General features: G+C 48.8%; 1 protein-coding gene across 5 annotated transcripts in view; it reads right to left on the reverse strand.

Annotated features, from left to right (window-relative positions):
* TTC21A (tetratricopeptide repeat domain 21A) overlaps window positions 1-21,868 on the reverse strand; it is a 37,426-nt gene that overhangs the window by 8,613 nt on the left and 6,945 nt on the right. For 4 of the 5 annotated variants that reach the window (XR_006731106.1, XR_006731105.1, XM_045536389.1 and 1 more), the window contains exons 7-25: window positions 18,830-18,914; window positions 17,005-17,103; window positions 15,813-15,999; window positions 11,619-11,716; window positions 11,248-11,448; window positions 10,419-10,548; window positions 8,561-8,718; window positions 8,129-8,344; window positions 7,754-7,992; window positions 6,790-6,862; window positions 6,583-6,693; window positions 6,106-6,244; window positions 5,789-5,892; window positions 3,540-3,728; window positions 2,468-2,578; window positions 1,658-1,739; window positions 705-855; window positions 344-505; window positions 31-223 (exon numbers count right to left, since the gene is read on the reverse strand). Coding sequence is in view for 3 of the 5 variants with exons in the window: in XM_045536389.1 (XP_045392345.1) it covers window positions 31-223; window positions 344-505; window positions 705-855; window positions 1,658-1,739; window positions 2,468-2,578; window positions 3,540-3,728; window positions 5,789-5,892; window positions 6,106-6,244; window positions 6,583-6,693; window positions 6,790-6,862; window positions 7,754-7,992; window positions 8,129-8,344; window positions 8,561-8,718; window positions 10,419-10,548; window positions 11,248-11,448; window positions 11,619-11,716; window positions 15,813-15,999; window positions 17,005-17,103; window positions 18,830-18,914 (2,728 nt within the window). In the remaining 2 variants the exon portion in view is untranslated. Of the gene's footprint in view, window positions 1-30; window positions 224-343; window positions 506-704; window positions 856-1,657; window positions 1,740-2,467; window positions 2,579-3,539; window positions 3,729-5,788; window positions 5,893-6,105; window positions 6,245-6,582; window positions 6,743-6,789; window positions 6,863-7,753; window positions 7,993-8,128; window positions 8,345-8,560; window positions 8,719-10,418; window positions 10,549-11,247; window positions 11,449-11,618; window positions 11,717-15,812; window positions 16,000-17,004; window positions 17,104-18,829; window positions 18,915-21,868 lie in introns of all 5 variants that reach the window. The other variant, XM_045536399.1, reaches the window with a different exon arrangement.

Genomic DNA, 21,868 nt, shown 5'->3' on the forward strand with positions numbered 1-21,868 from the left:
TGCCTCCCGCCGGTCCCCGACCCCGCTCACCTCGGCCTGCGCCATCTCGATGAAGTTGCCCAGCGCCACCTCCACGTTAGCCTTCTCCCTGGTGGCCAGCAGGCACAGGCCCTGCAGCAGCCGCAGCTGGGTCTGGCCGAAGGCCGAGTGCGGGTAGAACTCACGCAGCAGCTTCTCGGCTGTGCGCACGCCGTGCTGCTCGGTCTCCTTTCTGTTGCTGGAGCTGTGGGCATCGGACGTTGGCAGGCAGCCTGGCCGCATGGCCCTCCCCTGGTCTCCACCCAGAGGCTGCAGGCTCTCCCTGACTTACCCAGGGTTCCACCCCTGCCCCCCTGGTCCTTACTTGCTCTCAACCACCAGGGTCTCAAAAGCTTCTCCGCCCACAATCTCGTTGTCTGGGTTCAGACAGATCTGCACCATGTAGTAGGTGGCTCTCTGGCCCCAAGTGCTGTCCTTACGCGCTTTGTTTAAGAACTTCAAGGCTTCGTTGGGCTGCCCTATGTGCCTGTAGTGGAGAAAACACCAAGAATTAGTTAGGGAAACTGAGGCTCAGAGAGTGCAGGGATATACGGTAGTCACTCTGTGAATTTGTGCAAAGCAGGGCTGGATCGCTGGTCTCCTGGCTCCCTGTCCTGGAGACTGACTTTCTGCCCTCCGGTGCTGAGCCTCCTGCACACAGCTGCCCTGCAGCACACCCAGCTCACCAGCGGTAGATGCCTCTGCAGTAGTTGAACCCGGGCTCCAGAGGCACCCGGCTGGACACCTTCTTGGCCAATTCAAAGAAGGCAGGAGCATCTTCAAGTTTGCCACTTCTTCGTAGCAGATCGATTAATTTCCTCAATACCGAAAAATTATCTAAAATAAGAGAGCAGAAATCTCCAGGCTGTGATAGCCAATAGCTGTGTCAAGCAGGGGTGCAGTGGCCTGGCAGAGAGAGAAGCAGGGGGTGCTGGGCCCTTAGGAGGAGCCAGGAGACACTGCCCCTCTCGGTTGAGCAGAGACATTCCAACAACTCCAGTGTCTCCTCTGGTCTCCAGGGCTGAGTGAAGAATAATGCTTAAAAAGAGCAATAATAGCAACTAATACTTACATAGTATCGTACCTGGCACTAAGTTTTTACCTATATATTAACTACTATCATCCCTGTTTTACAGGTGGGACAGTGAGACACAGAGAAGTAAAGTAATTTGCCTAAGGTCACACAGTTAGTAAGTGGCAGACCAGGGCCCAGGCAGCCTGGCCCCAGGATGTACACTCCTAACCACTGCAACCTGCTGAGCCCATGGGCAGACTCTGAAGGGGAAGTTTTATGCTGCAGTGAATAGGAATGGAGCTAACACATCAGGGGAGAATTTCTAGTCCTCTCCAGGTGGCTGTGACCTCAGAAGGGGACTGTGTTGGGCTGTGATTTGGGGACAGACAGGCTGTCCTGGGTCCAGTGCCAAGTGCCTGAGACCAGGAACTGGCCCCTTGGACTCGGGAAGGGCCGGCACGTTCCATTGGGTCTTTATCAGTTTCCTGCCTCTCTGGGAACAATCAGAGAGGAAGGGGCTTCCTCTGCCCACTCAGGAAGGAGGGGAGAGGGCCCACCCTTCTCCGGGAGAGCAGCCCTTGCTCAGTGGGAACTGATGTATACAGTCTCAATGGGCAGAATTACCTGGCGCTTTCTCCAGGACTTGGCGGTAGAGATTGACGGCTGCTTCATAATTCTGTTTTCTAAACAGCAGGTCAGCCATCATCTATCAGAAAACACATAAGGCTCTGGAATTCCTGACAGCAGCTTGCATGAATGTGGGGGGAGACAGGGTGTGTGTGGGGAGGTAGCGGGTGGTGGTATAAGGAAGGAAGGTAGAAAAGAACTTTCAAAACACCTCCCTAGACCCTGGGAGAAGATAACAGAAAGTGGAGACTGCCTGAGCAGGAGTTCAAGCAGAGCTGGGTTGAGGATGGAAGGGTAAGGCCAGGGGTAGAGGCCAGTGGAGCCTTTTGATGGCCTACAGAGCCAGACCTTCCACCCAGGTCTGAGCACTGCCAACTCCAGACAACAGAGGGAGAGATGGGGACTCCCTTCTCTGCTCTGCAGGGGCTTAGCCTCTGCTCCTGGGGCAGCCCTGGAGGAGGTTTGGGTGATAGGGAGGAGAGAGGGAGGATGGGGAGGGAGGGCTTTTCCACATACTTCCTGAAGCCCCAGGAACCTGTCCCACCCTTGCCTTCACCTACAGTAGATGCAGTTTCCCCTGGAATGAATCAGCCTCACCCCTCCCCTTAGACTGGCCCAGGAAGATGATGCCAGCCAGCCCACCCCTCCTGGCTGAAGAGTGAGCAGGTGCAGCAAGGAGTCTTGTTTGCCTGACAGCCCCTCAGAGGTGTGTCAGTGAGGCACCTGAGGGTATGCGGCTAGCAAGCAGCCTGCATGTGGTCACAGGGACCCTGGGGAGGAGGCGAAGCGGGTCCTGTGGCCTCCTACCACAGAGGCGGTCTCGTGGTTCTTCTCAGTCTGCAGGAGGATGGCACAGTGCTGCTCACACAGGTCCAGGTGCCCCTGGAGCAGGTAGAGTTGCGCCAGCTCCAACACCACCTGGGACAAGGCCAGACATAATAAACTAAGTAATGAACACTGTGGGAAAACCCGGAGATTGTCCTTGCCAGTCTTTCCCTCATACCCACTTCCATTAGCTCTGCCTTCAAAATATGTCTCAGATTCCCTGGGATGATATGTCTGGCCCTCGCCTTTTCCCCCCCAGATCTCTAGTCATACCACATGTCGTACCAACGAACCTCTGAAAGTTGAGCTTGGCTACCCAGTCTTATCTTTCAGCTTCAGCTCTGGCCTCTCTCCTCTGGGAGCCCTTTGTGCCCCAGACTCTGGGGCAGGTGCCCTTCCTCTGAGTTCCCATGGTGCCCTGTACCCACACACAGAGCTGTATCATACAGCATCAGAACTGCCCATGCTCTCATCTGTACCCGCTGGGCAGGGACCACATCTTGCCCCACTGTCTCTAGGGCCCGGCACAGTACCTGGCACATATTAGGTATCTCTTAAATGAGTGAATATTAAATGAATGAATGGATCTGTCACTAAGCTTTCCAGCTACGTTCGGTGTGAATATCACCATTCCCTCATCTGGAGCCACACCTCCCTCACAGCTCTAACCCCCTTGGAAACTCAGCTTTGGTTTCATGCCCAAAGAGCCCTGTAGCCACAACCCTCATCATCTCCCCACCTCCAAGGGAGAGCTGAAAATGTCAGACTAACATCACTTTCAGCAATGTCTTCTCCACTCCACCCCCCACAAATGGCTGTCCAAAGTGAGCCTTCCCAGCCTCGCTCCAAGGGCTGCAGCAGGTGAGGGCCTAGGGTCAGCAGGAGCAGGTATGTCACCTCAGGGGCCACTGCTGGCTGGCCTCCCATGCTATCATATCTGCAGCTCCTTAGGGAGGGATGGAAAAGGAACTTGACCCTATACCTGGTCAGGGAGCTTAGCAAGGCATTGTGTCCCCAAGAGAGAAAGCAGAGTCTTGCTTTGAGGGCCACCCACCTTATTGTCAATGGGCGAGTAGGAGAGGGCATCCTTATAAGCCTTCACTGCTTTGGCATACTCCTTCTCTGCCAGGTAGTGCTCTCCAAACTGGATACAGATACAGGCAGCCAGTTGCTTCTGGGACGAGAGCATTTCTGGTTGCTCTAGTGGAACCCGCTTCAGTATCCGAGACTGGAGGTCCAAGGCCTTGGGAAACCAATAAAACCAGGATCAGAACCCCAGAGCCTTACATGTCAGTTCACAGAAAGTCCCAAACTCTTATTTCAAAGCCAGCAGTATTAGAAAGGACATCTTAACTGCCCTTGAGCAAATCTGAGTCACTCTAGACAGGCAAAGCCACTGGCTGAGTATACAGGAGGCAAGCTGGCACTGCCTCTGGGGGCAGGAGGAGAAGCAAAGGCATACAAACAAAACATTGTACTTACCTGTTTACTTGCTTCCATCACACCTTGAGGCACTATGTCTAATTTGTTTTGGCTGCTCTAACAAGCACACAGTAGGTGCCCAATGCAGGCTGTGTTTTGTTCTGAATATATTGCCTTGTTGGGAATTTGAGGAAGTATCCACAAATATTCCCAACATAGAATGATCAGGTGAGCAACCAGAGAGCATGGGGGCCAGGAAATGATGATGCCAGGGTTAAGTTGTAGGTAGTAGGCACGAATCAGCACTTGGTTCCCAAGGGACAAACAAAGGAATGGAAATCCAGTGGTAAACAAGGGAATAAAGCATCTCAAGCAGTCTTCCTCTATAACCACAGAGTGTGACCCCGGAACAAGTGAGAGGCCACACCCCTGGTAGAAAAAGTGAGAGAGACATGACAGGAATGGCCAGGGGCTCTCAGATCAGCCCAGCGTGGAAGGAGCATGGGTTGGGACAGGCCAGACCTGGTCAAGATCTCAGCTCTACTGCTTGCTAGTACAGCCATGCACCATCACGACTTTTCAGTCAACCACGGACTGCATATACAATGGTGTTCCCATGAGATTATAATACCGTATTTTTACTATATCTTTTCTATGTTCAGATATGTTTCGGTACACAAATACTCGCCATTGTGTTAGAATTGCCTACAGTATTCAGTACAGTAACATGCTGTATGGGTTTGTAGCCTAGGAGTAGTATGGTGTAGTAGACTATACCATATAGTTTACGTGTGTAGTAGGCCACACCATCTAGGTTTGTATAAGGACACTGTGATGTTCACACAAGGATGAAATCATATCCCTGTCATTAAGCAATGCATGACTCTTGCTATGGTTTGGATGTGTCCCCCAGATTTCATGTGTTGGAAACTCAGTCTCCAATGTGGCAGTATTGAAAGGTGAGGCCTTTAAGAAGTGATTGGATCATGAGAGCAGAGCCCTCATTAATCCATCATTGCTTAATCTACTCATGGATTAATGGGTTATCATGGGAGTGGAACTGGTGGCTTTATAGGAAGAATAAGAAGAAGAGAGAATTAGGTCGCATGTTAGCATGCTCAGCCCCCTCACTATGTGATGCCCTGTACCACCTTGGGTGCCACCTTAGGACTCTTCAAAAAGTGCCCACCAACAAGAAGGCACTCACCAGATGGGCCCCCTAAACCTTGGACTTCCTAGTCTCCATAACCATAAGATGTAAGTTCCTTTTCTTTATAAATTACTCAGTTTCAGGTATTCTGTTATAAACCAAGAGAAAACAGACTAATACAACTGTGGGCACATTTCTTTTGGGCACATTTCTTTTTCTTTTTAATTTTTTAAAATTTGGTCAAGTGAAGCAGTACGAGTGTAGAAAGAACAAAGGAATCTGCAACTGGTTGTTATCAATTAGTTGTAAACACCACTCTACTCGGACCAGCTTGGCACACTTTTTAACCTCCTAAAGCCTTAACTTAGGTGGAAATGTCACAGTGCATATCTCAAAGGGCTACTGTGAGAATTAAATAAGAAAGCAAAAAGCCTATTACAGAACCTAGCACAGAGCATTCAATGCATGGGAGCTCCTGTCATTGCCATCATCTTTAGGACAAAGGCGTTGTCTTACTTCCTGTCTTCCCCAGCCCAGTGCAGCCCAGCCCAGAGCATTTCAGTACACCATCACTGAATGAACAAGGACAGGGGGAGGTCAGAGGTGTAACCTAGGTCCTCTTTTAAGGAAGAGGTCTGGGGCCCCTCCAGGCCTGGAGCCCTACCCTTCCTTCTCCTTCAGCTCCCATCAGCAGAGGCAAGATGAAGAGTTTGAGTCTATTTGTCAATTACCTTGTTCAAAGTCTCTATCACCTCTTCTTTTTTCTGGCTCTCGTAAACTTTTGCCAGCAAAAGTAAGCACTTAACATCATTCATCATGGATGGGATGTCTTTGGCTGCCAAATGGAAACTTGTATTAGCGTTCTTTGGCTCCTGGGAAGCTGGGTTGGTGGGGAGGGCTGGGTTCAGGAGGGCTGGGTTCAGGAGGGCTGGGTTCGGGAGGGCTGGGTTCAGGAGGGCTGGGTTCAGGACTCTGGCTAAGGGGGGCAGAGATGGGTGGGCAGTATGCCTGCTCCAAATGCTAGAAGTGAGTTAAAATGCTGCCTTACCAAATTCATGTTCCAGTGCCTGCTTCAAAACTTTTTCTGCTTTGTTGAACTTCTTTAATTTGAGGAGCAGTTCAGCCAGGTTGCAGCACAGAAAGTCCTGTCCGCTAATCTTCTGGGCAGCCTCATAATAATTAATTGCCTTAGTGCAAACAAGAAACACTGGCCTCTGGTCTGGTTCTGCACTGAAGTGCCTGACACCACATTCCACTCAGTGGCCACCACATCAGTGGCCACCTCCAGAACACAGACGCCTGGTGAAAAGGCGAAAAGGCCCTCCCAGGGCTCAAGCCTCAGTGTAAGCAGGGATGGGTGGTGGGGAGCTGCTGAGTTCTCCCTCTGGCACCCCACTGAGCAGGGAGCTGGGGTGGAAACTCAACTACTCCCCTCTCACCCAGACCCCCCCACCTCATGCACTCTCTTCCACAGTTCCTGCTGGGCTGGACCTCCCCACCCCTTCCCACCCCAGCCCAGCCTGACCTTGCTGTACTGGTGGGTCTTCACATAAGCTTGCCCGATCCTGCTGACCAGAAAGGCGTCATGCGGGTTCTTCCTATAGGCCTCATCATAGACCTCCAGGGCCTTCTCGGGCTGCAGGGAAAAGTGTCCAGGGCTCCTTCTCTTCTCTCCCACTGGACAACTGAGAATGGGGGGGCATTTGGCAAGGCTATGAGACCCCTTACTCACCTCCTGAATGTTCATGAAAGCATCGCCCAGTAGGAGGCTAGTGTGGGGGCCAGGCAGATGTTCACAAAGCTCACTGCAAGAGTAACCAAAAGCGTGTCTCAGGCCTGCGCAGCCCCCATACTCCTGAAGCCATCTCCTTCTCTTCTTTCCCACTGATCCTGACTGACATTCACTCATTCATCAACCAAAGCTTATAGAAAGCCCCCCTACATGCGGCCCTGTGCTAGCTACCTTAGATAGGCTCTCCTCATCTGTCATCTGGCCATGGCCAGGGCCTCTGCCTGTTCCTCTTGGTCCACCCCCAGCCTTCCAGACCCCTTCCCTATGGCAGCCGCACTGCTCTTTCTAAAACTCCAAGCTGACCCTGCCTCCCTACCATGCCATCCCTCTGCTGGATGGCCTCCGCTACTCCCCCAGCACCCCCGACCCCCACCTGAAATTGCCTAGATGGAGTTCTGCCTGAAGAAAGGAGTAGGAAGATACCCTCAAGGTCCCAATGCCAAATCATACAGAGACAGCAGCTTGGTGCTTCAGATCCCTGCTCTCCATCCTCAGCCAACCCCACCTTGGCCACATCCAAGTCACTGGACATTACCCAAGGACAGGCAGAACTAGGTGCCAGGGCAGAAGTGTGCTTCCACGGTTCCTTTGGCGTCTGCTCCTGGAGCCAGGCCCACAATCTCCCACCAGAATGTGAGCCATGCAAGGGGTGCAGGGGAGTAGGGGAGGCAAACAGCACTCAGGGCTGATTCCGTTCTGTGTCCTCAGGACTCATCCCTCAGCCAGAGCTTACTGACCTGTCTGTCATGCTCAGATTCTAACCCATGGGAAATTCCATACCTTTATCAAACACACCCTGAGGATACAGTCCAGAGACCTAGGCTGAAGAACTACAATCTGAAGGAAACACTCCCTAAGATACCACTGGAGAAGCAGCTGCCCCTGTGCGGCCTGTGGGGCTTACCGGTAGCATCCGATGTAGAGGCGGATGTCTTTGCGGGTCTGCAGGTAGATGCTGGCCATCTTCTCCCTGGCTTCCACGTAGCAGGGCTGCTTGGGTGTGATGTTCCTCAGCACACTCAGAGCCATGTCTACATTGCCCTTGCTCAGGGCCAAGTCCACGTTGGCGATGGTGATGTGGTCCTCCTCTGGTGTGCCGCTGAACTCGTTGATGGCATCCTGCAACACCTTGGTGGCCTCATGCTGAAACATGGGACCGAACAGAGCCTCCATTTGGTGCACAAGTATATATTAGGCCATCAAAGAGCCTGGCTCCCGGGCCTACCCTGGCCCTCCAACGTGCCCCAGTCCCCAGGGAAGAGAGCACAGCATTTCTTACCAGCTCCCCATTCAGCCGGAGGGCATCGACAAGTTCCAGTAAGATGGACACCCGCTCACTGGGCTGCACAGAGGGCCTGCGGGACTTCTTGCCTTCTTCCATCCTCAGAGTTGGCAATTTCATGATCATTTTCAGTGTCTTTATTGCCTCTGGATAGTCTCCAGCCTTGTTAAGGGCCCTGGCCTTGATGAAATGGTAGAGGGGGTGGTCTCGAACCTAGGAGGAGCACAGCAGGCTGTGTGGGGCTGCAGTTCACCGCTGCTGCTGCTGCTGCTCACAGCAGCCAGGTCCAAGAATGCCCTGGGAGCTCACTGAGCCTGCCCCTGCCTTTGGGCCAGCAGAAGAGTCTGAGGGACACAGGTAGCCAAATGGGGGCTCAGCTAGCTGGACTTTGGGATGCTGAGTGTGTGACAGGGCACAGAGGATCCCCACCTGGAAATTGTGGCTGACACCCAGCTCTAAGCTGTGGGAGCACATGGCAAAGTTGCCCTGGGCCAGGTAGATCTGGGCCATGAGGAGGTGGGCGTCCGCGGAGGTGGGGTCCAGCTCCAGGCAACGCTGCAGGGTGCTCTGGGCATTCTCTGGCTCTCCTAGAAATAACACACACACCTCTACATGCAGGGATCCTCGGGGACTCCTGAGACTCAATATGTAAAGGCAGAATGAATTTTATGTGTCCTGTTACCCAGTTGGATATTTTACCCAGTTCTATTCTGCTTCACTCAGAGGTCCCTTTCTGAAGTTAAAACTGCAAAGTTTTTGCCTTGATCCAGGCAAAAGTCATGAAACCCAAACCTCAGTGTAACCTCCTTGTCTCACAACCCAGAGGGAGACAGCTAAGTCACTTCACTGCTCCATCTGGAGGCTCAGGGGAACACAGAAGTCTCAATTCCCACATCTAAGAGCAGAACGAAACCTAATAATAACAGCAACTATAGCAGCCACAATTTATGAAGCATCTACTCTGTTTAACACTCGCAAAGCACTTTAGAAAGTCTGCCCAGCTCTGTAAGGCTGGTATTATTACTGGCTTTTAAATATAGGACCTAGAGCTCCAGTGACGTAAGCCACTCAGCTTGGAAGGGACCAAGTTGGCATTTAAATGTAGGCCCCTTGGGCTCCTGAGCCTCAGCTCGGAAGCCCCTGGCACTAGGGGGCTGAGGGGCCTCCCTGCAGCCCGGCTGACCCTTACAGGGTGGTAGTGGCAGGCTGAGGGGGTGTGTGTGGTCAGTTGGTAGGGAAGCCCTCCTCCCTCTGTTGCCAGGTCCCTCAACGGCTCCTCTTGGGGTCCATAACCTGGTGGGTGGGAGCACCTGCTTCTGGATCCCAAGCTCCCTTCTCGTTCCCTGTGTGTTGTGGAAACGTGGAGAGGTCACTATGGCAACCTAAGCAGCTGGAGACCTTGCTTTGGCCTCAAACCTGTTGGCAGCTGCCAGTACCCTGGGGAGAGCCCTCCCATCCTGGCCTTGTACCAAGGAGACATTGAAGCTGTGGGTTAACCTAGCACCCAGATAAACACAGGGAGGACCAAGGATGAAGACAGCAACTCTCAGCAGAGTGCGACCAACACAGTGTAGTGGCTAGAGGACAGATACAGAGCCATAGTATTCTGGATCCTTTGGATGCCCCGGGACACCAGAGATAGGCCTGGTTTTTAGGCAGACAGGATGGGATGAAAGCTGAAGGGAGAGAGTACTTCAGGGGAAGGCTCTGTGCCAGAAAGGACAACAGGGCACCCATGAGTGTTCTTCCTCTCTTTCCTTCTTTCTCCAGGGTCTGGGCCTTGGGAGGCAGAAGGGCCCCCAGAGGTTCTGAAAGCCTAATGGTACCAGGCATCACCTCTCCAGGAGATCTTTCCTAACACCTTTTAAAACTACAGCCCGCTATCCTGCACACCCTTCCCTGCTTTAGCTTATTGCTTGTCAATTTCCCCTTACTCTTTTTGAGTGTCCCAGAAGAAGTTCTGTATCCCAGAAGTTCAATGACTGTTACCTGCACAGATCAAGTGAGTAATCTGAAAAAGGCTGAGTGGGAGAGACCCCTGCTGGTGAGGGGGTCAGGAAGGTTACTGGCAGGTTGGAGGCTGAAGGAGTACACAGGCCTGGTGAAGGGCATGTCTACATGTGTGCATGTGAGTGCATACATGTGTGCGTGTGCATGTGTAAAGTATCCCAGGCAGAGAGCCTGTGGACACAAAGCCAGGGGCAGAAGCCCCATCAGGTGACTGAGCAGATGAACAGATGTGAGAAGAGGCAAGGCCCCACCTGGCCTCCAGGACCCAATGGCTCACCTGAGAGATACTTGACCTGAGCCATTACATACAGGGGGTCAACCAGAGCTGGTGCTGCTTTGACTACAGGACTCAAGATCACTGCAACTTGTTTAAGAAGTGGAGACACGATCTGGCCTGGTGACCGGGGCTGTAGGAATAAGAGGGGATGGTTATATGGTTTGCTCTACTCTAAGAGAGACTCCCATTGAAGGGATTTTACTTTATTCCACACTTATTTATTATCCACTGTGTACCTTCTAGTCCTAGAGCATGAGCTCCAGGAAATGGGGATTTTGTTTTGTTCACTGTTGTGTCCTCAGTACCTAGAATGGTGTCTGGCACATAGTAATGTACTTAAATATTTGTTGAATGACTTATTACAAGGTACTGGGAGGATATTAAGACATGTAAAAATATGATCCTTGCCCACAAGGAATCTTGGCTGGCTGGGAAAGCAGGACAAACAAGTAAAGACTAACATGTTTCTTAGAAGGCTTCTGGGGAAAAGGGAGCCCAGTTCTTGCCTAGGATAAAGGCACAGGCAGGGGCTGGTGCTCTGCTCCTCCAAGTGTGGTCCCTGGACTAAAAGCATCAGCATCACTTGGGAGCTTGTTGGAGACGCAGGGCCTTGGGCTCCACCTACACAGTCAGAATCTGCACCGGAACAACCTCCCAGGTGATTCACGTGCTGCACATTAAAGTTTGAAAAGCGCTGGGCTCCCCAACCACCCAAGACTCAGAGCAACCTGGCAACTGACCAAGTGAGGTCTCTGCCTCTGTCCTTTGAGTGGGCACCATTCAATCCTATACTCCAGACCCCCGCCATGAAGATGGGCTTTCCCCTAACCTGCTTGGGGCAAAAGAGCAAGTACTCCTTGGCAATGTAGACCAGGAAGTGGGGGTCCAGCTTTTCAAAGTACTCAGATCCCAGGGGGAGGCCCTGCATGCTGGAGAAGTGAAGCTCCACTGTCTCTTTCAGGAGCGCCGTGGTTGCCTGTTCCCCCTTGTGCTTCTTGGATGCCAGAAGGGCTTGAAGGAAAATCAGCACCTGTGGAAAAGAGGCCCAAGTCTCAGAGCCAATGCCAGCCTGGGTAGAGTTGGTAGGTGAGGGCAAGTGGAGGTCCAGGCCATCTTGGCTGCTTTCTATTGGAATTTGGCAGTGGGAGGAGGGCTGGAGACACAGTCTTGGAGCAATCCGTGTCTCCAGGGAGCTCTGACCTCTGACTTCCCAAGGGACTGCTGCACTTCCTTCAGGAATTCCAGCTGGTTCTCAGCCTCTTCCAGTTGGCCTTCTAAGATCTGGCACCAGATCATTCCTGTAAGTGGGATAAAACAAGGATGAGCAGCCAGCTCCAAAGCAGAGTCAGCAGTTCACCAAGTCGAGAAGCATGGATGAGACGGGGGAAGGAAGGTGTTCCAGAGCAGGGGATCTGTTCTAACATCCTCACAGACTTAAAGCGCAATACATATTTATGGAAAAGAATTCAAATCATAAGGCAATATAGAAAAACATCCCTAAGCCCATTCTTCCAAGTATCACAAGAATGGAAAAACAAGTACCACATGTACTCACCATTAAATTGGTACTAATTGATCAACACTTATGTACCCATATGGAAGTAACATTCATAGGGCATCGGGCAGGTGGGAGGGGGGAGGAGGGGATGGGTAAATTCACACCTAATGGGTGCGGGGCATGATGTCTGAGGTTTGGCCATGCTTGCAACTCTGACTTGGGTGGTGCAAAGACAATGTACGTAACCAAAGTGTTTGTACTCCCATAATATTCTGAAATTTAAATAAGTAAATTTTAAAAAATAAATAAATAAAAAAATAGAAAAACATCCTTAGTTCATTCTCTGGCTTTAACAATGTCTGTCTCTAGAAATAATCACTATTAAGAATTTGGAGTACTTTCCTTCAAACATTTTTCCAAGTATGTGTTATATATTATTAATGTATACACACATACAACACAATTGAAACATATATATTTATATGTACACATGTGAGCATACCAAGGGGTTTAAATCACACACACACACAAAGGGAATCAAATTCCATATATACCATTCTACAACTTGTTTTTTTCCTCTTTATATGTGATAGATATATTTCCCCATCACTTTATGCGAATCTACCCTATTCTCTTTGATGACAACGTAATATTCCATTGTGGATGTAATCATTTATTTGACTACTGCCCTATTGAAGGACAAGCTCATTTCACATTTACTTTGTTTTCAATGCTTAGATATTACAATGCTATGATGAATATTTTCTCATGTTCAAATTCCTGAAGGAGAGCTGATGGGTCATAGGACATGCATTTTTAAAATGTTGATAGGGGCCAGCTGAGGCTCACGCCTGTCATCCTAGCACTTTGGGAGGCTGAGGGGGGAGGATTGCTTGAGGTCAGGAGTTTGAGACCAGCCTGAGCAAGAGTGAGACCCCGTCTCTATAAAAAATAGAAAAATTAGCCAGGCATGGTGGCACATGCCTGTAGTCCCAACTACTTGGGAGGCTGAGGCAGGAAGATCGCTTGAGCTATGATGACGCCACTGCACTCTAGGCTGGGCAACAGAGGGAAACTTTGTCTATCCCCCTCAAAAAAGAAATGTTGATAGGTAGGGCCAACTTGCCCTCCAAAGATATTTGAATTTCTTACTGTCAAGAATTTAAAAGCATCCTTTCCCTACAACCTCACAGCCATGCTTTAATCTTTGTCAGTCTAAAAAGTGAAAAGCAACTAGTTTTAATTTACATTTTTTTTATTATTAGGGAGAATGAACATCTTTTCATGTATTAAATAGCCTTTTCTTTCTGGTTTATTGGGTAGTGATATTTTTGTTTTTATATATTAACATTATTAATTCTTTGTTGTAAAAGTTTTTGATTTGTTTTCCATTTATCTTTTAACTATTTTTATAGCATCTTTTGCCATCTAATAATTTTAAATTTTTATGCAGTCAAACAGGTAAAATATTTTCAGCTTCTGAGTTTGCAGTTGGGCTTAGAATCCCCAGAGAAACCCAAGTCCTATTTAATTTTTATGTTTAAATACTTAAGTCACTTGGAATTTATTTTTGAGTATGGTAGAGATGGGGACTTGCCTTTATTTTTTTCATAATGGATAACCAGGTGTCTAACGAGTAGTTATTGAACAGCCTATCAGTTTGTAATAAGGCCTATTTGTTTATTCCAGCCAGCACTGGCCTCAAGCTGACTTAATTACTGTGGTTTTATGATGTTTTGATGTTGGGAAGGGAAAAAATCTCTGCCCTTACTATTCTTTTACAGATATTTCTTGGCTAAGAATTTATTCCTGATTGCCTTCCTAATCACCAGCTTAGTTTTTAATTCTATCCATCCCACTGTTTGACCCATCTATGGAATTTTTACCTTACAATAATGTTTTAAATTTTCGCCAACCTCTTCTTTGTTCTCTGTACCTTTTTCATGATAGCATGTTATTCACTCATTGACATAACAGTCTCTCCAAACACTGAAGGCATTTCAGGGGGCAAACTCTTTTCTGTATCCAGCCTTAACTCTGCTCCTCAGAGGGCCACTGCTTTGCATGTTCAACTCAGCCACCCTTTCAGACTGCTAGCAGATTTACAAAGGACTAGACTGATGAGTATTAGCAGCCGGGCAGATTTCCCACATTGTTAAGGTCACTGATCTTCCCAGCAGGCCAGATAATATGGTGACTCCAGGACATACATGAGTAAGACAGGCATTCTGACCAGGGGACTTCCCTCTGGCTGACTGCTGGGGCTCTCCCTTGAAGGAGGAAATGGGGAAGGACTCAGCCTGGTGGAGGAATGTTTTAGGAGGTTTTGCCTCTGTGCCAAGCATCCCAGTCTTTTTGTCCTTCAAGTCCCTGGTGATGGTGGGAAGTCATCTGGGACTCAGCTCCTCTCCCTCCTGCCCCAGTGCCCAATAACACCCTCCTGGATTCCAGGCTCTGGTTTGGGCAAGGTTCCAATAATCCTCCTATATCTTGCCCACTGCCTCATGGCATGCATACTTCTTCACTTCGCCTCTGGTGACCCTGAGCTTAGGTTTTTCAATTTTTGTTTTTCCTGAAGCTCTTTGGGAAAAGCTGGTCTACTCATTTCTTTCACTGACCCATCTCTGCCTACATTTGCTTATGGGTTTCTAGCTGCTTGGAATTTCCATGTATTTGATACCATCTGCCTTACATCTTCTAGAAATGTGAAATTCTTCAAAGTTTCTGGTCCACTGAAGGCACTTTTCCCTGTTTCTAGTGCTGTAATGGACTCATTGCCTTTTGAAAATGTCTTTCATCATTTTCATGGGATTTCGGTATGGTGGAGGAGAGGCATGGATTGGAGGAGGTCAGCCTGACATGCTGAACCAGAAGTCAAGATCAACTACTCTGACAACTGCGCTGTACAGATGAGGAGCCTGGAGTTTAGAAAAGAGAAGTGACCTGTCCCCAAACACACAGCTCCTCAGAGCCAGGGCAAGAATCAGCTTACCCTGAGCACTGGACCACACCAATTCCTCAACCCAAACTAAACACTGCCTCTTCGGTATTCACCAGAGACCGTGGAGTTGGGAGCTTTGAAAAAAATGTGTGCAATGAAAATGGAGCTCTAGAAAATTCATTTGACATTTATAGAAAGGATAAAAAAAGAGCATCTGGACAGATAGGGAACTAAAACTCTCAAAATTACTCTTTCTGGTGGCTTTCTGCTCAGGGACCTACAGTAGGAGGGTCGACAGAGGGGAGTCTAGAGGCCGTGTGTGCGTGGAGGTGGTGAGCAGAACCATTTCCAACATTCTCCTGTGGGGACTGAGGAGAGGCAGGGCCTCTGAGTATAAAGTTCAGGCTGTGAGTCTTCCAGTGAAATCACAGTGTAGACATCACAGGTCTGACAGAGATCGGAGTGGCTTTTTTTTTTTCTTTTTTGAAACATGAAACAGGGTCTCGCTCTGTTGCCCAGGCTAGAGTGCATCATTATAGCTCACTGCAACTTCAAATTCCTGGACTCAAGTGATCCTCCTGCCTCAGCACCACCATGCCCAGCTAATTCTTCTATTTTTTTGTAGAGATGGGGTCTAGCTGTGTTCCGTAGGCTGGTCTCAAACTCCTGGCCTCAAGTGATCCTTCCACCTCAGCCTCCCAAAGTACTAGGATTGCAGGTGTGAGTCTCTGTGCCTGGCCCAGAGTGGCTTTGATCACACCTCTGAGCATTCCTGTGCCTCTTACATCTATTCTTGTGGATTTCCAGAAAAGCACCCCATCATACACTGCACCCCTAAACTCACACTCCCTTCAGGGAGAGTGCTTCCCATCGCCTCTCTTCTGGACCCACGAAAGCCACCCAGCTTGGCTACCAACACCCACCCTCCACCCCTGCCTGCCCAGCCTGCATAGACCTGTCATAGCAGCCGTTCCGTTCAGTTTCATGCCCTCCGAGTACCACAGGGAGGCCTCCTTTACTTGGTTCCGCAGGACGTAGAGATAGCCCAGCTCTGTGGCTGCACCGGCATGGAAGGGTGTGGCCAAGAAGATGCGCTCGATGAAGTTACACACTTGCTGTAGAATTGCCTGGTGCCTGCCACACTGTAAGAGACAGGCGTACGGGAATGGGAGGAGAACAGTCAGTGCAACCTGTCTGAGCAAGGCCTTGTCAGGAACAGGGGACAATTTGGGCGTGGCAGGCTCAGGAGAGCCCAGGAGGCACCCTGTGTCTAGGCAGCTGGGTCTGTGGAGCTGTCCTAACTCTCAAAGAACTTCCCACTGGCCACATCTGAGGATTCTGCCTCCAGCCACAGGGTCCTCTGAGGGACCTATGCCCTGTCTGGCCACAGTAAGTGGTCCAAGGAGTCACGGAGAGGTTTTTCAAAATTTGAAGCAAGAGGTTTTTCAAAGTGAGAGAAGTTCTTTGTGTCCACTGATGAGAAGTGGCCCTGCGGGCTGCCATCAGCCGCGATCCCTGCTATGTGTGAGAACAAGGCAGAGAGAATCAGACGCACAAGGAGGGCGAGACTGTGTCTTGGTGGCATGCAACTCCACAGTTCTGGTCCCTGAGGTCCCAGAGCTGCCCTCATTCTTAAGACAATTCCTTCTAGTAAATCTTGCTTTGGGGCTGAAGGGTCTGACAGAGACACAGATTCTTTGGCATCCTGGTCTATTTTGACCTTCCTTCATGTCAAAGAGGCCTAGGCAGGCCAGCCTTCCCAGGTCACTTACATAAAAAAATAAAAAAAGGTACTGGGTAGCCTGGCACCCCAGGCCAGAGCTGGGCATGGCTCTGCTGTCTGGCAGCTGTAACACTACCTGCTCTCCCCAAATATGGTACCACCCACTCCAAAAGCACGTTCAGACCCCAACTCCCTGATCTTCATAGCATCTCTGAGGGGCACCTAGGGCAAGGACACAGAGCCCACATGTCACAGTTATCAGCCAGAGGCAGGCAGGGCCCACAGGGTGTGGGTCACCAGCCTAAAAGCCAAGTTTGAGCTGCAGGAGAGGGGTAGGGTGCTCAGGGAGCTTCCTGGGGGAGCAGGGTCTCCTCTGAGGAATGCAGAGACAAGCGTCGTTTCAGAAGCCAGGGAAGAATCTTACCAGTCTGCTAATCACAAGAATTTTTTTAAGATGGAGGCTTGGATTTTGGGGCTCTCTCGTTTCTAGTGCCTTAATCAGATTTCTAATGTGATCGGCAGCCTGGAGGGAGAAAACAGATGATGGTGAAGGCAACACACAAAGCCAGAGTTGGGCCGCTGTTCTCAACCCTGGTTGCATATTAGCATCAGTGGGGGGATTTTAAAATACCCACGCCCAGGCACCACCCCCGGAGATTGGATTTAATTGGACTGGGGTGGTCCAGGCACCGGAATTATCGCAAAGCCCTGCAGGTGGAGCTTTGGGGAACATTATTCACCCAGAGCTGACACTGCCCCTCTGTTCCTGAGTTTGTGAAGAGGAGCTGACCTTTTCGACTCGCGCAGGCAGCACCAGGAGCCGGCCCTCGCTGTGTCTGCACCGTGGCCCGCCATGCCAGCAGCAAACCACCCGTGCTGGCCCAGAAGCCTCTGCTCCACTTTGACATGAGTCACCACATTGGTGCCTCTTTGTCATTCTAGGGAGCCCTCCCAATAGCCCTGTAAGTCAGTGTAACTGTGAACTTTCCAGTACAGCAGGGGAGAGGTCAGAAGGGTTAGGCAATTGGTCTGAGGTCACCCAGATAGCCAGGTGTTGACTGATGCCAAAGCTTGGGTTCTTTCCCATTGGAGTAGGGAGTTCTTAGCTTCCAGCTACAAAGTGCCAAAAGAGCAACCCTAGATGGTGAGGGTCCACCCTGTTCAGTAAGCACAAAGATTAGAACTAGGCAGCCAGGCTGGGGCAAAGAACAGGTCCCAGGGTTTGAGGTGGGAGTGAAGGAGGGGCATTAAATGCTAACTGCCCCTGAGATTAACCCTCAGGCCAGGTCCCAGGAAGTCCTGCCCAGGGCTCTGGGGTCACAGGGAGCTGAGGACAGGCTTGTTTTCTTGTTACTACCCAGAGAGTGCTGGGCCCTTTTCAAGGATTTCACCCAAATACAGACTATTCCCCTTCACCTCACCCTACCCCACAAACCCACAGTCTCAGGGCTATGCAAAAGGAACCAGAAACTTCCTCTTTCCACCATGACCCCTTAGAGACTCGTGATTTGCCATACTCTCCACAAAGGCCATGTATTTTGTTTATTCAGAAGGCAATGTTTTGGCCTTTTTGAAAATGAGAACCTGTTTAGGCACTGAAGTTTCATGAAGAATTCTAGGTGTTTCTGACTACATTTGAGGGCTATTTTAGGTTTCTTTGGAAAATTACAAGGCTTAGGAGCAAGTCTTAGGCCAGGTACTACCTGGCCAATGTATAAGTAATTCCAACCATTCTCTTAAAAAACAAAAGAAAACAAAAACAAAAACAAAAACAAAAACAAACAAACAAAACCAGCATTTCTTGAATTCTGAAACACTACCATGACTTCTACTATCAGTTAACATTGGTTGAATTATTGTAGTGTGCCAGGCACTGTTCCAAACTTTTCCAATTCTCATCTCATGTAGTCCTTATAACAACCTCACAGCTGTGTGGAATTATGTCCATTTTACAAATGAGGAGCCTGAGGCTTATCCAGGTGGAGACACCTGCCCAGATTCCCACAGGTGACATGTGACAGAGCCAGCGTCAACCTTACTGCCCGAGTTGCCTGACTCTCAAGCTGTACCACCCAAAGAGCCAAGCCAGAGCAGCCCTCCTTGGCAGGGAACATGGGGGTGGGGTGAGGAAGAGGAAACCAAGATCCAGGGGACACCCTCCAAGGCCTTTGTGTTGGGGGTGGGGGACACAGTTACTTCCTCCTTGCCCCTATTTCAAGGTTTAACTTCTGAGGCTTGAAAAAACTTACTGTGGCCATGTTTCCTTCTCTTGTAAGCTCATGCACAGCTAGAATTTGGTAGGCATCAATATTGCTCTCATCTTTTTCTAGGATTCTGAAAGACGAAAAGGAGGCACACGAATTGAGAGTATTGATAGCCAAGGCTAGGATAGTATATTGGCAACTTCTGATAGCCTTCTAATATCCATTCTTTCCTTCTTCTTTCAATAACAGAAGTCCAAAATTAGCCAGGCACATGGCTGCCCAGAATTAAGACTACATTTCCCAGCCTCCCTGTGCAGCTTAAGTGTGGCCACGTGATTATGGTCTGGTCAAAAAGATATAAGTGAAAGTGATGAGTGTGATGTTCAGTTGTGCTCCACCAGTATGCCTTCCCTTTCTGCTCTTTCCTTCTTCCTGCTATTTGGAATGTGGACCACATGAGCAACATCCTAGAAATGGTAGGGCAACAAGACAGAAGGGGGCTGGGACCCCACAGGGTTAAGCCACCATCTGAGCCCTAAAACACCACCAAAACGTTACCTGAGAGAGGAATAACCTTTTATGTTATTTAAGCTATGTGTTTTGGGGTGTCTTTGTCACAGAAACCTATTCTTAACCCAACTCACTGGACATAACCACGGTACCATGGTCTGGGTATGGCCAGAAAGGCATTTAGGGGCAGCCTGTGACCATAAGATGGAAAGGGAACCTTGATTCAATCCTGTGTCATTGTGAACATGCAGCTTGTGATCATACTATAAGATTTTCAATATTCTGTTTCTTTATAGAGAAACTCAAGGAATATTTTTAGCCTGGTCAGGGAATGGCAAGGGCTACTCTAATTAACATACAAAATGCCAACATAATTAGGCACAATCAGCATTCAAAAAGCTCTAACCATTTCTGATGATTCTGAAAGTACTATGCACCGCATACATTTGAAAATTAAAAAAAAACAACACATTTTTACACAACTTATGAACCAAAGAAGAATCAGAATTGATATTAGAAAATTCTTAGAACCAAATGATACTGAAAACACTATACATCTAAATGTATAGATACTGCTAAAATGGTGCTTCAAGGGATATCATAGATTTAAATGTTTATATTATAAAATAAGCTTGAGAATGGATAAGCCAGGCATCCAACTTAAGAGTTAGAAAATAACAACAGAATAACTCCAAAGGAAGGAGTTGATGGGACGTAATAAAGTTAGGAACAGAAATTAATAAATTAGAAAACAGATAAAAATAGGATCTATAAAACTCAAAGCTGGTTCTTTAAAGAAACTAATAAGAGAGACAAACTATTTTAATATTTAATATTGTTTAAGAAAAGAAAGAAAGAAAAACAAATAATATCAGGGATGAAAGGAGAAACACAACCAGATAGAACAGAATTCTTTTCTTTTTTTTGGAGTCTCACTTTGTTGCCTACAGTAGGAGTGGAGTGCTGTGGCGTCAGCCTAGCTCACAGCAACCTGAAACTCCTGGGCTCAAGTGATCCTCCTGCCTCAACCTCCCGAGTAGCTGGGACTACAGGCATGCGCCACCATGCCTGGCTAATTTTTCTATTTTTAGTAGAGACAGGGTCTCTCTCTTACTCAGGCTGGTCTCAAACTCCTGAGCTCAAGCAATCATCCCGCCTCAGCCTCCCAAAGTGCTAGGATGACAGGCGTGAGCCACCATACCTGGCTTTAGAGCAGAGTTTTAAAAAACAATGAGGGAATTCTATGAACTCCACTCCATGGGAACGTGTCTTTGATGGAAGGCACCAAGGTATTGGACTCAGTTTGCTGGCACCAAACACTGCCTCCTTGCGCATGGGCATGGCAGGGCCAGGGCAGGGAGGGGCCACGCACACACCCATGTGCAGCCTTCAGCCAGGTGCTTCCAGGTAAGTGGTTGGCCCAAGACCAAACCTCCATAGCAAGCTCTTGCCAGGACACTGGCCAGGTCTGCACTGCAAGACAGGGAAGCTGAGGGCCCACACAGGCACTGCATATATGGTGTGGCATCTGTGGGCTGGGCAGGGTGGAGTCACTTTTGATTAGCTCCCAGCATCTCTCTATAAGATTCAAATTCCAGTTACCATCAGGGGAATGAGCATCTCTCCACAGGGAAGGAAGAGGTTTGTTTGTGTTTTTTTTTTTTTTTTCAGAACTGCCCTGTATATTCCCACATAATTATTTCTGCAATTCATAGTGATGGCTCATGGGCCATTAACTCTTCTTAGGAAGAAAATTAAGATGCTACATTTTAGAACTACTGTGATAACAATAGTTAAAGTGTTTGAGTTTAAAGAGGTAAGCTTCAGTGATCTAGCATCTAGGAAATTTTATACTCAAAGAGCCTCCCATCAAACATTCCTCCCTCCTTAAGCCGTCTCTATTCCTACTCGAAATGCTTCAAGATTACACTTGGTGTCTGTTTTTCACACGTCCCTGTAACTCCTGAACTCTCTGCTCTCTAGCTTAGGTAGCCGGCCTGCTACTAAATCTCTTCTCTCAAAGTCACCAGTGACCTTTTACTCCTGAAGTTTTTTTTTTTTTTTTTTAAGACACAGGGTCTCACCATGTTGTCCAGGCTAGACTTGAATTCCTGGGCTCAAGCAAAGCAATCCTCCTCTCTCAGCCTCCCGAGTAGCTAAGACTATGGCATGGCCACTGCACCTGGCTTCCGCTGAAGTTTTTATTAAAGTATGTACCTAAAGTTTTAAAAAGTTGAATAATGCAATAGTCCCTAGTCCCACTCTCCCTTCACTCTCTTGCCGCTCCTCAGAGGCAACTGCTTTCCACCTGGTCACTCCCATTGCTGTGGGTTCTTTTGATGGTTCCCTCCATATCTCTTCTATACCATATGCCTACCCCTCTATTTCTTTAATTAATTAATTAATTAATTAATTAATGTGTTTATTTTATTCAGCACTGTACTACCAAGGATACCCCTCTATTTCTTGATTTATCCATTGTAGGCCACAGCTCCTGGCCTCGACTTACGATGGGTACTTAGTTTGCTTACACAGGTCCTCCCTTTCCTCCTCCTCCCAATATGATCATAACAC

Source organism: Lemur catta, chromosome 1 (assembly GCF_020740605.2).
Source record: "Lemur catta isolate mLemCat1 chromosome 1, mLemCat1.pri, whole genome shotgun sequence".
NCBI classification, from domain to species: Eukaryota; Metazoa; Chordata; class Mammalia; order Primates; family Lemuridae; genus Lemur; species Lemur catta.